The 15,122-nt window shown below is 42.1% G+C and overlaps 2 protein-coding genes across 3 annotated transcripts; both read right to left on the bottom strand.

Moving 5' to 3' along the window:
• Positions 1-3,767: 3,767 nt before the first annotated feature.
• Positions 3,768-5,546, bottom strand: LOC118423182 (lysophosphatidic acid receptor 1-like). Its single transcript, XM_035831212.1, has 2 exons — positions 5,216-5,546; positions 3,768-5,017 (listed from the first exon to the last, which is right to left on the bottom strand). The coding sequence occupies exons 1-2, from the start codon at positions 5,489-5,491 to the stop codon at positions 4,250-4,252; spliced, it is 1,044 nt and encodes a 347-aa protein (XP_035687105.1). The 5' UTR covers positions 5,492-5,546; the 3' UTR covers positions 3,768-4,249.
• A 906-nt stretch (positions 5,547-6,452) lies between these two features.
• LOC118422718 (importin subunit alpha-1-like) lies at positions 6,453-15,116 on the bottom strand. Of its 2 annotated transcripts, none has more exons than XM_035830436.1 (11): positions 14,984-15,116; positions 14,259-14,402; positions 13,721-13,852; positions 11,501-11,685; positions 10,928-11,100; positions 10,361-10,638; positions 9,650-9,775; positions 8,916-9,092; positions 8,290-8,472; positions 7,370-7,525; positions 6,453-7,151 (listed from the first exon to the last, which is right to left on the bottom strand). In XM_035830436.1, the coding sequence occupies exons 2-11, from the start codon at positions 14,313-14,315 to the stop codon at positions 7,053-7,055; spliced, it is 1,566 nt and encodes a 521-aa protein (XP_035686329.1). In that variant the 5' UTR covers positions 14,316-14,402; positions 14,984-15,116; the 3' UTR covers positions 6,453-7,052. The 2 variants fall into 2 exon arrangements, with proteins under 2 accessions (XP_035686329.1, XP_035686330.1); XM_035830437.1 differs by having other exon boundaries at positions 14,976-15,073.
• Positions 15,117-15,122: the final 6 nt, after the last annotated feature.

Raw genomic sequence — 15,122 nt, 5'->3', positions numbered from 1 at the left:
TTTATTTTGGGTTTTAAGTAAAAAATACTGAAGGAAGTTGTTCTTTCACTATTCCGAAAGCGATCTCACATCGACAAAAGTTCGCACTCACTCAGACCCAAAAAAGCGATCACTCCTACAGCCGGGTTGGCAAGGAAGCCTCCCGAAGTGAGAGAACTTTTTGGTCTGTGTGTGAGAGAGAATTTCAGCGTTGTGTGTCGGAAAAAGATTGATTGTCAAGACAATATCTTTAATATTTGGTATAAGTGATTGGTATTGTATAGTGTATATCGTTACAAACTGAATAAAATGTCAGTGTTTATTTGGGGTTTTAAGTGAAAAATACTAAAAGAAGTTGTTCTTTCACTACTCCAAAAGCGCTCTCACATCGACAAAAGTTCGCACTCACTCAGACCCAAAAAAGCGATCACTCCTACAGCCGGGTTGGCAAGGAAGCCTCCCGAAGTGAGAGAACTTTTTGGTCTGTGTGTGAGAGAGAATTCAGCGTTGTGTGTCGGAAAAAGATTGATTGTCAAGACAATATCTTTAATATTTGGTATAAGTGATTTTTATTGTATAGTGTATATCGTTACAAACTAAACAAAATGTCAGTGTTTATTTTGGGTTTTAAGTAAAAAATACTGAAGGAAGTTGTTCTTTCACTACTCCGAAAGCGCTCTCACATCGACAAAAGTTCGCACTCACTCAGACCCAAAAAAGCGCTCACTCCTACAGCCGCGTTGGCAGGGAAGCCTCCCGAAGTGAGAGAACTTTTTGTTCTGTGGGTGAGAGAGAATTTCAGCGTTGTGTGTCGGAGAGAGATTGATTGTCAAGACAATATCTTTAATATTTGGTATAAGTGATTGGTATTGTGTAGTGTATATCGTTACAAACTTAACAAAATGTCTGCGTTAATTTTGGGTTTTAAGTGAGAAATACTAAAAGAAGTTGTTCTTTCACTACTCCGAAAGCGCTCTCACATCGACAAAAGTTCGCACTCACTCAGACCCAAAAAAGCGCTCACTCCTACAGCCGGGTTGGCAAGGAAGCCGACCGAAGTGAGAGAACTTTTTGGTCTGTGTGTGAGAGAGAATTTCAGCGTTGTGTGTCGGAAAAAGATTGATTGTCAAGACAATATCTTTAATATTTGGTATAAGTGATTGGTATTGTATACTGTATATCGTTACAAACAAAACAAAATGTCTGCGTTTATTTTGGGTTTTAATTAAAAAATACTAAAAGAAGCTGTTCTTTCACTACTCCAAAAGCGCTCTCACATCGACAAAAGTTCGCACTCACTCAGACCCAAAAAAGCGCTCACTCCTACAGCCGGGTTGGCAGGGGAAGTTCCCGAAGTGAGAGAACTTTTTGGTCTGTGTGTGAGAGAGAATTCAGCGTTGTGTGTCGGAAAAAGATTGATTGTCAAGACAATATCTTTAATATTTGGTATAAGTGATTGGTATTGTATAGTGTATATCGTTACAAACTAAACAAAATGTCTGCGTTTATTTTGGGTTTTAAGTAAAAAATACTGAAGGAAGCTGTTCTTTCACTACTCCAAAAGCGCTCTCACATCGACAAAAGTTCGCACTCACTCAGACCCAAAAAAGCGCTCACTCCTACAGCCGGGTTGGCAAGGAAGCCGACCGAAGTGAGAGAACTTTTTGGTCTATGTGTGAGAGAGAATTTCAGCGTTGTGTGTCGGAAAAAGATTGATTGTCAAGACAATATCTTTAATATTTGGTATAAGTGATTGGTATTGTATAGTGTATATCGTTACAAACTAAACAAAATGTCAGTGTTTATTTTGGGTTTTAAGTAAAAAATACTGAAGGAAGTTGTTCTTTCACTATTCCGAAAGCGATCTCACATCGACAAAAGTTCGCACTCACTCAGACCCAAAAAAGCGCTCACTCCTACAGCCGGGTTGGCAGGGGAAGTTCCCGAAGTGAGAGAACTTTTTGGTCTGTGTGTGAGAGAGAATTTCAGCGTTGTGTGTCGGAAAAAGATTGATTGTCAAGACAATATCTTTAATATTTGGTGTAAGTGATTGGTATTGTATAGTGTATATCGTTACAAACTAAACAAAATGTCTGCGTTTATTTTGGGTTTTAAGTAAAAAATACTAAAAGAAGTTGTTCTTTCACTACTCCGAAAGCGCTCTCACATCGACAAAAGTTCGCACTCACTCAGACGAAAAAAGTCGCTCACTCCTACAGCCGGGTTGGCAGGGAAAGCCTCGCGAAGTGAGAGAACTTTTTGTGCTGTGTGTGAGAGAGAATTCTAGTGTTTGTGTGTCGGAATAAAAATGTCTGCTGTATCAAAGAATAGTTTGTCTTTGGAAAGAATAATTCGATATGTGTTTGAGAGTTGATTTCTGCAAGTGTTTGAGACAAAAAATTGCACATTTGTTGCCGAGACATATTCTCGTGGTGTCTGTACTATGTGAAGAATGCAATCAACCCCCAAAACTTTAAAGTCGTCGTACTTATACATCCGAACAAGGATCTTTTAAACAGTTCTCTTCAGGGACGGATTTTTTTCCACCTTAAGCTTTCTTACCATGGGTGACTGACTTGCAGAAACTTCTTGCTGTGTATGTGAAAAAAAATTCAGCCTCAGTTTTTGGATAATATTTGTTTTTACAGATATTATGTATGACTGCACGAACGATCGGAAAGAGTATCTAAGAAAGATATCGAGCGTGCAAGTTTGAGTCGGTGAAGGACAACTTATATGACATGTGTGCGTGCATTCTATGGATCCAGAGACATTCCAGCTACGGTATATTTCAAATCAAGGACGTTATATGAGGTGTCTCTATGGGAAAAAGGCAAATCATATAAGCTATATAACAGGTCAAAAGTCAAAGCCATGCTGGCCATTGTATCATTAATGCTGAAATAGAAATGGATTTGAATACCGGTCACGGTATTCACTAAAACAATATAATAGCCTCTATATTGAAGAATAAAGTACATGTTGAACCGAGAAACCGTCTGTATATGCTTGCATTTATAACATTTGTGAAGAATGGTATAGGAAAATATTTGAAAATCTGTGACTGTGTGCGAAGTTTTTCAACTTTGGAGTGGGAGAAAAAAATCTGTCGATGTGTGCGACCGTTTCCAACGGTTGTGTGGGAGAGAAAAATCTGTCAATGTGTGCGACCTTTTTCAACTGTTGTGTGAGAGAGAAAAATCTGTCTGTGTGTGAGACCTTTTTCAACCCTTCTGTGTGAGAGAAAATTCGTTCTATGTATACGTTTAATTTTGCAACACTTGGCCCCCAATACCCCTGGGATAGACAGTTTTGTCTGCACAGACTACCACAGTGGCTATAGATACATTCTTAATTACCGTTACCGGTCGGACCGGTTCTTGCGACAACATTCTGCGTGCTTGCTGTATTTCTTAAGCTAGGGGCACAACCCGCCGTACGTGCAATTTGTCCGTACGTTTTTTTGGGAGGCCACGTCACGTCCGCCACGTATTTCTGAAAACGTGGGGCACGACTGGCACGTACGGGGGGCGAATCCGCAGCCCGATCATCTCAAACAAAGTTTTGCTTGCACATAAAGTTCTACGGCGTGTCTGCGTGATCCAAAATGCGTCGGATTTCCTACGAGTTCGTACGGAGGCGGTACTTACCACTTACGGATCCGAAAAGATTGCCCACGTTTTGGCACGTAGACAGCACGTATTTGCACGTACGGCGGGTTGTGCCCTAAGCTTTGATTAATCAAAACATTCAAGCAGATCAGCCTTGCTCTGGAAGACGAACACACGTATCATAAATACTGTTTGTTTCTGAAGCACAGTTTAATAGCTATAAACATTACATAATTTCTTGATCTACACATTGTACAGCACGGTATACAAAAGGGTAGAACCATTACAAATATATATTACAAATTTATGAGCATAAATGCACATGCCAACAAACTCTAGAGTTCAGTTACGTAATCCAACTTTAAGATGATCCCATCGCTCACTCTGTCTCCCTTCACCTTGAGAGTGTGGAAATGTATGGACTTAATTTAATAGATGTACGTACACTTTTTACCTCTGTCTTACCAGCTAGACAGACTTCTCGACATAACAATTACATGTACTAGTGTATGTAACAACATACAATGATATAAATTTGTCCAATATTTACTACACACAATCACAAGGAAATATTTTCTATTTATTAGTATTAATGGAGAATATTGTTAAAACCATTCATTGACGAATCAAAGAGTGAATTGACAATATTTCCCGGTGCTCTACCACGCGTCCACCTTGTTTTGAAGGTTGCATGGCAGCAACCAGATGACAGCCTCGCGAATCTTCTTCAATCTCAACCCATAGACGAGTGGGTTCACGACGGAGCCGGTCGTGAGGAACAGCATGCTGACCTCCGACACCGGGCCGGTGATATCGCCCATGGTGCACAAGCTTAATGACACAAGCTGTGGAACCCAGGAGAAGAGGACGACCACAATGATGATGGTGACCGTAACTACCGTTTTTCTGTTCACTCCGGGCGGCGAGTTTGCAACATTGTGGCTTGTTGTGAACCCAAGATGACGACAAACCACACACAGTATCGCTGTGTTAAAACTTAGAATAGCGATTATTGGAATGATTACTAAAAATCCCACTAGTAAATGAGGACATACGGGGCCAGGTAGAACGTGTCCATCAGAAGAAACGCGGGGTTTTCCTGTGACGAGTGCTACAGCAGAAAACGCCCCGCTCCATAGCCATGTCCACAGAACAAAGATAGCTAGCTTAGCGCGATTTGCGAAGACGGACTCGTACGAAAACGCGTGAAGAATAAACCAGTACCGCTCTAGTGTCAGGACGAGAAGGCTGTTCACGGAGAAAGAGGCGGAGAAGAACAGAAAAAATTCAGTCACTTTTGTCCATGAGGTGTCCAAGCGACTGGTGGCATCCAAGTTCGTAGCGAAAATGCTGATAATGGATAAGCTCCTACAGACATCAGCCATGGCGAGATTAGCAAGCAAGATGTAGACTGGTTTCCACCGGTTCTGGAAGGAAAAAAGTAAATTAACGATAATTAACTTAGAAATTTAAGTCAGAAAATGTAGTTGTGCATTTAGAGATCTCTATCTTTCTAACACTTCGCAAAGTTATACGGCGTGCCCTTTCCAAAATTGTAAACTTAAGAAAGAATTGAACTCTTGTACTAACGTAAAAAGGCAATAAAATCGTGATGAACATCTCACCCGTTTGCTGGCCACCAGAATTGCCACAATAATGACAATGTTAACCAAGACAGCGATTATTGCGGACACGAACACCGCTTCGAGAAGGTGTCTGTTGTATCCAATCGAACTGCTTGTAACAGTGTCATTTTGGCAGCACAACTTTCCATTGTCTTCAGCATCGCTTGACCTGACGTCGTTAAAAAAATCCATGCTTCTGGCAATGGCTGACATCGTTGTGTTAGAACTTATGTCGTTGAAGGAACGACCACCGCCGTTGCTTGCTCCCACAAACATGATACAGGCAGTACATTTTCTTGAAACTGTAACGCTACCAAGCACGAGCCACGGGCAAGTTACTGGTACAACTAGTTCAACCTGTCCACTAATAAAATGCCTCGCTAAAAATAGATTAGATCGTTAAGTACCATTCTGATTCAGATTTTATTGTACCACCCATCCCAATGTCTTTATTTATGTATTTGAATATGCTATGGTGCATGGGTGACGGCGTGTCACTTTATATGCTCACTTTTATAAATGTCGACCTTCAAAGGCAAAAATTTCACCCTTTTGATCAATCAATCGTGTCTTCAGCCATAAAAGAGGTCTAGTGAATCCCCATTATGGGTGTTCCATGTGGGTCCCTTGGGATTGATAATTGGTATTGTCTAACAGCTCATCAGTTAAAAATAGCACAATTTGAAAGACAAACAAAAGTAGTGACAAAACATGGTGAAGCCACATGTCCGTATGAAAATTAACCAATACCAAATCTCAGGATCAATGGTAAATTACCATGATTCTCAAAGTATTCAGTGGTTTTCTGTTTGTGATTCTAATTCTTGCAATGGCCACCTCAACACACATTTGAAACTGGCATTTTCATTACTGGACAGTACTGTAAATGCAGAAATTTTTGCGGTGGTTTAATGTTAGCGGTTTTCACAGTGGTTTCTTCACTGTGAACTTAAAACCACAGTGAATATTTTTCCATGGCAGTAATTGAGTACAATGCATGGTGCTACCACTAACTTAAAACCACCACTAACAGTCCTTTTTCCTGCTACTGCGAAATTAAATCCCCTTGAACTTAAATTCATTTACATATGACAGTTTTGTTTCCTACACAATGCACCAGCAAGCTTTCATTACCATGGGGTAATGTCAACGTATCTTGAGACCATAGCATTTAGATGCTAACCTTTTACTGCTATATATTAAATGTCAAGTAGAAAGAATTCACAAACCCATTGCCATTGCTCTACAGTGTTTTAATATAAATTCTCTTTGTAAGTGCTTGTTTACAGTACAGAAAGGCTACGTAGTTTCTTGCTATTTCATAATACATCTCTATCTAATCGCTTAGTTGTGTTCACAATGTATGGTTTAAGAAGATTTCACATTCACATAGATTGAAGAAGAGACAGCATAGGCACGGACAGAATTTGACTCTTTGAGCACCAACACAGATCAGACAATCTTATGAAATATGTACAGTATAGCAGAGTGTATGTTCTGGCATAACATTCATGCAAAAATAGATTGCTTCTGAGGAATGTAGAGAAGTAATTTTCCTGCGAAATATGTACTAGTATATTGTTTGTGTAAAAATCCTCAAAGGTTTCAAATTTTTGGTATTTCCTTTCCACATGTTGACAAAATTTCCATTCTTGTTCCCATCATATCATATGTACCTGTTTGTACCTTTTGACTTGTGAACAATCGTGATTCCATTCCAGATTTGTGGGACATTATACTGCATTACAAGAAGGAGGTTTTTTTTTTTTTACACAAATGTTGTATTGTTTTGGCATGTTTGTGTCTTTGGTCCATGTTTATTGGCACGTCTGGTGGATCAGAAGGAAAAGCCTCCCTGTGGCACCTCTGCAGCTGACTGGGTGAAGTTGTAGCCTTCTGCGGTGCTCTCAGGGGCCAAGTTCTCAACTTCATCTCCCTGGAAATAAAAACAACATTTACATTGTTGACTGTCATGTGAGAAAGTTTACATTGTAAGCTGCATTGTCAAAAAAAAGAAGTTTGTCAGAAAAGATACGGATTCTACTGTTATGTAATTTGCTAGGGCTGGCAGGTCTAGTGGTTAAAATTTTAGGTATGGTATGCAAAACATGAAGAAGAAAAAGAAGAAAATGAACAGAAAAAGAAATTGCCCACCTCTCCTGAGAAGTATTTCTCGATGAGCTGCAAGGCGCTCTGGTAGACACTCTCGTTCTCATGGTTCTGCAGAGTCTCGATCTTCTCGATGCCGCCAAACTCCTCTATCCACACACAGATCTGCTCCACATGCTGCTGGCCAAGCTTCTCAGCAGCCTGGACACAAACAACACTGGTTAAACAACCTGCTGCACAAGCTACTGGCCAAGCTGCTCAGCAGCCTGGACACAAACATTTAACTTGCTAGTTCAGTAGTGAGACCGTTAAAGGGAATTGTCATTAATGCAGCAAACGTGAGGAGTTTATTTCCAACATGACTGACTTTAGGAGTCTGTGGTTGGACTGAACCAACTTAACAGAGGGATGGCATTCTAACAAAATACAACATTAAACCAACATAGGTGGCAACTAGTTAAACAGAGATTTTGCTGGTGGTATGCTGCTAATAAGCAATTGCTAATTTTGATATGATCTTTTTTTCTAGGCAATAAATGGTTAAAACGTCCAATGCATCTATTACCATAAACTTACTTGAAATCTGACATGCTGGTACAGTAAGGTAGCTGTTTGTGATGGCATTTAGTCAACACAACTTTACAAAGACTTCCAGACACATGAACCAAAGCTAATCTTCAAGCAGACGTAGAAGTCAAGATCAAGCTCCCAGTTCTGTGAAACAAATACCTGGTGCTTCCCTGAACTGTGAACCTGAGAAGCATTACAATTTTGCTATGCAAAATAGCAGTTGCCGGGTACTCAAGCAACTGGATAGGATTTTCTGTATGATTTCCAAAACAATATCCAGTTGCTTGGGTAATTTGTCATATCTTCCTACCTGGATGTCTTTCATTAAGATATCACAAACAGTTTTCCTTTTCTACACCTGCATGTAGATAAGACTAAAAGCATCTGTCCCTTACAGTGAAGATGTTTCCAATGGCGTCCAGGATGACCAGGACAATCTTGGACTCCCTGACGACAAGCATGTCACACAACGGCTTGATCACACCAGCGTTCACCAACTGGCAAATCTGCTCCACGGAGCCCCCTGAGGTGAAGTTTGTGATGGCCCACACTGCTTCCTTCTGACTCTTGTAATCTCCCTGGGAACAAAACATCACTCAACTGTCAGAAACAACTTCCTTAGTTTGAAATTTCATCCAAAAACACTGCTGATGTGTTAAAAATGTCCAGTCCATTGTAGTAGTCTTACGTCTTATAAAGAATAGTTTCAGAATAAATTACATCTGCTTCTTTGAGTACTACACAAACCAGTGGACCAGCTCATCTGTGTTAGTTGTAATAATCATAGTTCAATGCTTTCTTCCGACATGAAGGTGTACAAAAATCAACATTTCAACGTCGCCCTCTTCAGGTTCAATAATGACCAGTCACTTTTGAGCATAAACTCAGAAGAATGTACGAGTTGTAGAGCTTGCACAACTGTGTGGCACATGGGGTAAAGAAAATGAGGAGATGTGCCCTGCACACTGATAGGCGCGGGAGGGATATCTAACTGAACAATGCTACCCAGCTGCTCCCCCACCTTGTGTAGCACCTCCAGGAGGGGAGGGACGAGCCCTGCATCGATGACTGCCTGGATCTGGATGGTGTTTCCTGCAGTGATGTTGGAGATGGTCCAGGCTGACTCCTTCTGGATGTTGTTCTTGTGGTGCCGCAGCAGCGCAGGGAAACAGGCCAGGGCACCCTGGTCCAACACAGCCTGGCAGGGAGCAACAAATGGTTAGTTTCTTCTGTGTGTATTAGGAACAACATCGGTCTTCTTCTTTGTGTTTAGGTGGCCACCATCTTGTTATGTTTATACTACACTTATATGAGTGTTGCTGTAGTTTCTGTCTGCTGTAGTTTCAGGTAATGGTAGGTATTGGTTCATGAAGTGAAAATGGATGCCTGAAGAGGACATTGTTTCATAAAACCCACAGGACAGCTATTGCTTATAAAATGATTTTGTGCAGAGCCAATATTCAATACATATACTTAAATAGAAATCATACTCCCATGCTTTAGCCTATCTATTGGGCATTGACTATCATTCTGCTAGTAGAAAAAAACCTATAATAAAAAGGTTTTATTGCACATTCATTCCCATGGGGCTAATTGCAAGTGAACAAAATCATATACATGAAGTGATTGAAAATAGGTTAATGATCTAAATTCTAACATACAAAGATTATGCGATCGGATCATCTGATGTACATACAGAATATCTTTTTTCTATCTTGCATTTCTAGGTGTTAAAACAATCCAGAAAAAACATACCTGAGTTTGGATGTCATTGCCTGTGACAATGTTGCCCACAGCCCGGAGACAGGGCGTCTGCACAGACAACTCCCCACACCCCAGCAGCAGCACCAGTCTGGACACCACTCCAGCATCCACCACAAGCTGGGGAAGACAAGGTTCATATTGAAATAAATCTTGCAATCTTGCAAAGTTTTTAAAGACAATACTGCCAACCTATTCTAACTTAAATGTGCAAATCCCTCTAAATAATTTTTGGGCTAGAGGCAAAATCTTTAGTCTTAAAATCTAAGGTACATGTAATGTTCACTACAGCAGGCAGGATTCCAAGGTTGTCAGTGATTTGTGCAATGTTACAAAGGAATAGCCTGGTATCCAGCCGTGATATAGCTCCCGAGTCTCTTCTCTCCTCTTCACTCTGGAGCTATATTACGGCTGACTACCAGGCTAACAAAGGAAACTGAAGAAACCTCTTGACTTTGAAGCTGAAGAAATGAGGGCTGTCTCTAGCTTTGGAGTTTATTATGGTTGGGAGCCTATGTTGCTGATTTTCTTTGTTAAATCTGTTATTTCAAGCTTACAAAATTTTGCAGTTTATATTTTTGGACAAATGGTCTCAAATGGTTTGTACCAAAAAGCAAATGGCTATCGTGGGACAAAGGATCGTGCCTTGAAGTTGGCGACAGCCTTGGAATGGACCATCAATGATCATTAAAACCATTGTGTTACCTGGATGCGACTGTTGTCCCCATCAGATAAGTAGGAGATAGCCCAGCACGTGTCAGCCAGGACCTCGCGGTCATCATGGTTGATGAGCGTGGCGAGGCACGGCAGGATCATCTGGACCGTGTCCGCGGGGGGAGGGGGGTTCTTGTTACGACACAGGTTGGACAGCGTCCACGTCAGGTTACGCAGGAAGGCGACGGCCGTGCCCGGATTGATGAGCGCCAGCAGAGGCTGCACCACGCCCGAGCGGATCACGTAGTCTCGGAACTCAGATCCGTCCCCTGGGGAGAGAAAGTAGGTTGAAGATGTGAATTTTTTGGAAAACATTTCCATGCTTTTGTTATTATAACACACATAATTTAGCCATGATGCTATTCTGGGTAAGAACACATGTAAAGCTTACAAGGTTGGCATACAGACTAATATGTTTTTGAATGACACGAAAAATCAAAGGAACTTATCACACACAATTACATAAAGGGTCTATTTTGACACTAGATCAAGCCTGGATCTAACTTTTAATCCCAAATCCCTGCATCATTCTTAAGTAGTGTGCAGCTGTGGACTTGCCTGCAATATTGCCCAGTGCCCAGACGGCCTGCTCCGCCACATTTTTGTGCTGGGAGGACAGCAGGCTGATGAAGGCTGGCACACCGCCTCCCTCCACCACAGCACGGGTCTGCTCCGATGTTCCTGAGGCAATGTTGGTCAGGGCCCAGGCAGCCTCAAACTGGATGGATGGACTGTACAGAAACTCAACATTAGCACCAACATAGAGGCTTTCTCAGGCATATATGTATAGATATCTTAATGTTCTGTTAATTCTATCATTGTCTATGAATGTTTCAAATGAATGACTATTAAAATGAGCCTACGATTACAAAAGGAAATGGGATTGAAACTCTCTACCACTCAAATATCAGATCAGGTAAAGTTCAGGGAAGAGGTCTCCCAACAGTTACACCTGAGTATGATAGCTTTAACCTAGTCAAGGGTTAGTTTTGCCCAGTACCAACCCAGATTCAGAAATGACTTCTGGTGGTAGAACATTAGCTTCAATGAAAAGAGAAACAACAGCAAACACATCCAAACATTTGCTGTTTATTAATCACTGTGATCAATAAAACAGTTTGGAGTACTCACTTGTCTTCATGTGAGAGGAACTCCACAAACTTGGGGATGACATTGGCCTTGATGATGTGGCCAATGGGAGGGTTTCGCTCCCTGGACAGGATCTTCCTGGCCCCCTGGACAGCCAACAGCTGGTCCTGGGGACTGTTGGAGTTGATACCCTGGATAATCTCATCTACAGTCATAAAGCTGGGACCCTGTGGGAAAAATTAGATGGACCAGATCAGATGGATGTACATTTTCTCCAAAGACGGGCACTAAACCATGGGGCTCACGTGCCCCCTTACAAAGGGGAGCTGGTTCTCTGACAAGCATAAATTCGGATAACTGAGGATGCTATTTCCCACATGTGGCCATCTTCAACTGTGACTGGTCTACCAGTAACTTTCCTTCCTCAAGAAGCCATCAAATACCCCATACACCCCCACCTAACTCCTTCTGCTTTTCCCCCTACCCGTTCACCTTTTCCCCCGGACTTCTCCTTAACCCCCGCTGTACTTCATCTGTGCCCCCGTCATTCCTCTTTACCCCCGGTGTAATTCTGCTTTCCCCCCGCCCTTCTGCTTTACCCCCAATGGCCGCCGTCAACCCGAATTTCACGTAGTCGACAAGAAAATCGTTCGGAAAGTAACAATAACGGTTGCGTCACGGAACATGAAATAGCCTATGCTCTAGTACACATTCTGGGCCACCTTTCTGCCAAGTGGCGTTTCACAACTCCTTCCCATTCTGAACTGAAAAGCCATGTGCCGTCAGCAGCGCGTCGTTTGTGGCGCTCCACTACTACATGTACGTACTTCCTGGAGGCTGGGTGGTGGAGCGCTTGAGGCCGGCGCGCTGTGCTATGACGATCGGGGACCCACTAAGTTCGGCACCGATATGGTTACCCAGGAGCCCAGGACTAACAGGTTGTTCTGTTTCAAGAGGGACACATCGACCCAGGTTGGAAACAACGCAGGTAAAAGTCCCCGTGTCGATCCGAGGAGCAAGGTCGCGCCCGTGAATAGGCAATGCGTCTCAGCCTGACCAGCATAGTGGGACCCAACTATTTTTTTTTTATCTCACTGTGACTTCTCGGTATGCTTAGTAAAGAAAGAGTACATTTCAAATACAAATGTATACCCTTTATTTTTTTTTACAAACTCGCTGTGTCCATTTACAGTCCCTTAGTACCAGGATGTCATGGGCTCTCTTCATACATTTCTTGTTACTCGCATGTATTGTACGCCCTGCTGCATTTCGACTGTTCCCGCACGTTCTGCATGCCAGAGATCCAGCCACCCTTCCTTGAGTTACACTGTTTCAAACACAAATGGAGACGCACGGTACTGAAACCACAGCATACGTGACGTGACGTATTAAAGATGCCGCAGCAGACATTTTATGAAGATCTGTTACATCAAGTGAAAACTTCAAATGCTACATGTATACATGGAACGATTCCGACCCTTTAATAGTGTACGCATTCTGTGCCTGTCTTTAGTGAATTGATTCTGCACTCTCTTTGTACCTCATTCCCATACTATATTGTTACCATCACTTCACCATTGCATTTATAAGAATTATAAGATCCTGAATTTGATGCCAAGCCTTATGATTTTCTGAAACGCCGCAAAACCCCGGCCTCAAGCGCTCCACCACCCAGCCTCCAGGAAGTACATGTAGTAGTGGAACGCCATAAACGACGCGCTGCTGACGGCACATGGCTTTTCAGTTCAGAATGGGAAGGAGTTGTGAAACGCCACTTGGCAGAAAGGTGGCCCAGAATGTGTACTAGAGCATAGGCTATTTCATGTTCCGTGGCGCAACCGTTATTGTTACTTTCCGAACGATTTTCTTGTCGACTACGTGAAATTCGGGTTGACGGCGGCCATTGGGGGTAAAGCAGAAGGGCGGGGGGAAAGCAGAATTACACCGGGGGTAAAGAGGAATGACGGGGGCACAGATGAAGTACAGCGGGGGAAAAGGTGAACGGGTAGGGGGAAAAGCAGAAGGAGTTAGGTGGGGGTGCCATAGCTTGATAAGGCATTTGAAATACTCTAAAACTCCATGCATTGAAATGGGAGAAAACATCAAAACTCTGTTGCTCCCTTGCGCCCCCATGCATTTTTGTTCTAAAAAAACAGTAGCCAAAGACTGTTGATAAGCCCATTCGGAACACACAATGTTGTGTAACATTTGTCAACATCCTCGGCCTACTGACCAAAGGCCATTTATGTGAGGATAAGTTACCTGAGAATTTGAATCCTTGAGTGGACTTGTGGCATCCTCTGTGATGGTGACATTCCTGCGCTTCAGCAAGGACTCATCCTTCTTGGCTTTGCGAAGCTCAACGTTCGTCTCATTTCTCCTCCTGCGCAACTCCTGCAGTGTTGGGTAGGAAAGAAATAGTGAATTTCAACCAAAGAAGCTCACAAGCCTGGGCACCAGCATTTTAGCTTTAGTCCCCTCTCTCTCGGTCATTCCCATACTCTGCTCTCATGGTCACTTCTGTAAGTAGAAGGCTTTAACTTTAGTTTAAGCTTGCAACAGAACGTTCAATAAGTTATGTGAGGACAACTGAGGATGTTGAGTTGCTGAAATATTTTCTAAGTCCTGGTAAAAAAAAAGATTGTCATTGAGACATAATTCTGTTAAACCGTGAAGATTTTGTTCCTCTTCTTCCGTACACTGTGTCATCCTGAATTATGATAGCATTATTTTTACCTAAGATTTACTTTGGGCATGATGTACTAGTCTATATAAATGATCAGACAAAAGAATTTCTCACCGAAGAATCACGGCCCTTGTTCTTGAAAGACTTGAGTCTGTTTTCCTGAGACGGCATCTTTGATTATCGTTATGTAGAAGGATGTCCAACAGTAACGCAAGCGGCAGGATAGGATATTCCTCAGTCAGAACTTGAAGCTCTTGCCTATAGTATAAGGTAAATGACAAACACATGAGGTCGATTTTATAGACAATGGTCAACTTTTTTTACGTGGATATTTCCAAGAATGAAGAATTTAGGATTGTAAATACCAACTATCAGACTTTTGATTTAGTTTTCAAGGACATTCAATCGGCTAAACAGTTAAATCGGTGACAGAAATAAAATGGCCGAGTGTTCGTTGAGATTCAAATTCATGACGCCATTGTTACAAATTAAAGGGCGTCAAATATACGCAGCAAAGCACATTATCGGACAAGAGTGAGCAATAAGTAGCTTTTGTTTTGTAAATACCGTAGATTACCCAAAGATATCGTGTTTTCTTTGCCGAAAAGGTGTGAACAACTGACAGCAAAGTGAGGACATATTTTCTGTCACCCATACTGTACACACGCAGTCCCGTTTCTCCTCGAAATACCGACATTTTTCACAAATTTCTACCCCAAACACGGAAAACGTTTCGTAGTGGAACGTTTCCATAAAAGATAGGGAAATGTTTCGTCAGAAAAATAACGTATTTACGGGGTAAAAGGGGCAAAATCACACCAAAATACCTACGCACGCACCTTCTCTCTTCTGTGGCTGCTCGAGACCTGACGCTATCGTGGACAGCTGATTTTAAATATCCCGCGTTGACGATGTTTGATTGGTCGAAGTTGACGAACTGATCAAAGAAGAAGCCCTTCGATTGGACCATTCTCACAA

The sequence above is a fragment of the Branchiostoma floridae genome, chromosome 9 (assembly GCF_000003815.2).
Source record: "Branchiostoma floridae strain S238N-H82 chromosome 9, Bfl_VNyyK, whole genome shotgun sequence".
NCBI lineage: Eukaryota > Metazoa > Chordata > Leptocardii > Amphioxiformes > Branchiostomatidae > Branchiostoma > Branchiostoma floridae.
The sequence above is the reverse complement of the archived record's forward strand: the minus strand, read 5'-3'. Positions and strand labels throughout refer to the sequence as shown.

Bases quoted from the DNA above. Each gene is read 5' to 3' on its own strand.
- LOC118423182 (XM_035831212.1), bottom strand. From the start codon at position 5,491: ATGTTTGTGGGAGCAAGCAACGGCGGTGGTCGTTCCTTCAACGACATA. The intron at 5,018-5,215 runs GTGAGATGTTCA...TTTTCCTTCCAG, and splicing joins TTCTGGTGGCCAGCAAACGG to AACCGGTGGAAACCAGTCTA.
- LOC118422718 (XM_035830436.1), bottom strand. From the start codon at position 14,315: ATGCCGTCTCAGGAAAACAGACTCAAGTCTTTCAAGAACAAGGGCCGT. The intron at 7,526-8,289 runs GTAAGGGACAGA...GTTTGTGTCCAG, and splicing joins CCATTGGAAACATCTTCACT to GCTGCTGAGAAGCTTGGCCA. The intron at 7,152-7,369 runs GTGGGCAATTTC...TTTTATTTCCAG, and splicing joins AGAAATACTTCTCAGGAGAG to GGAGATGAAGTTGAGAACTT.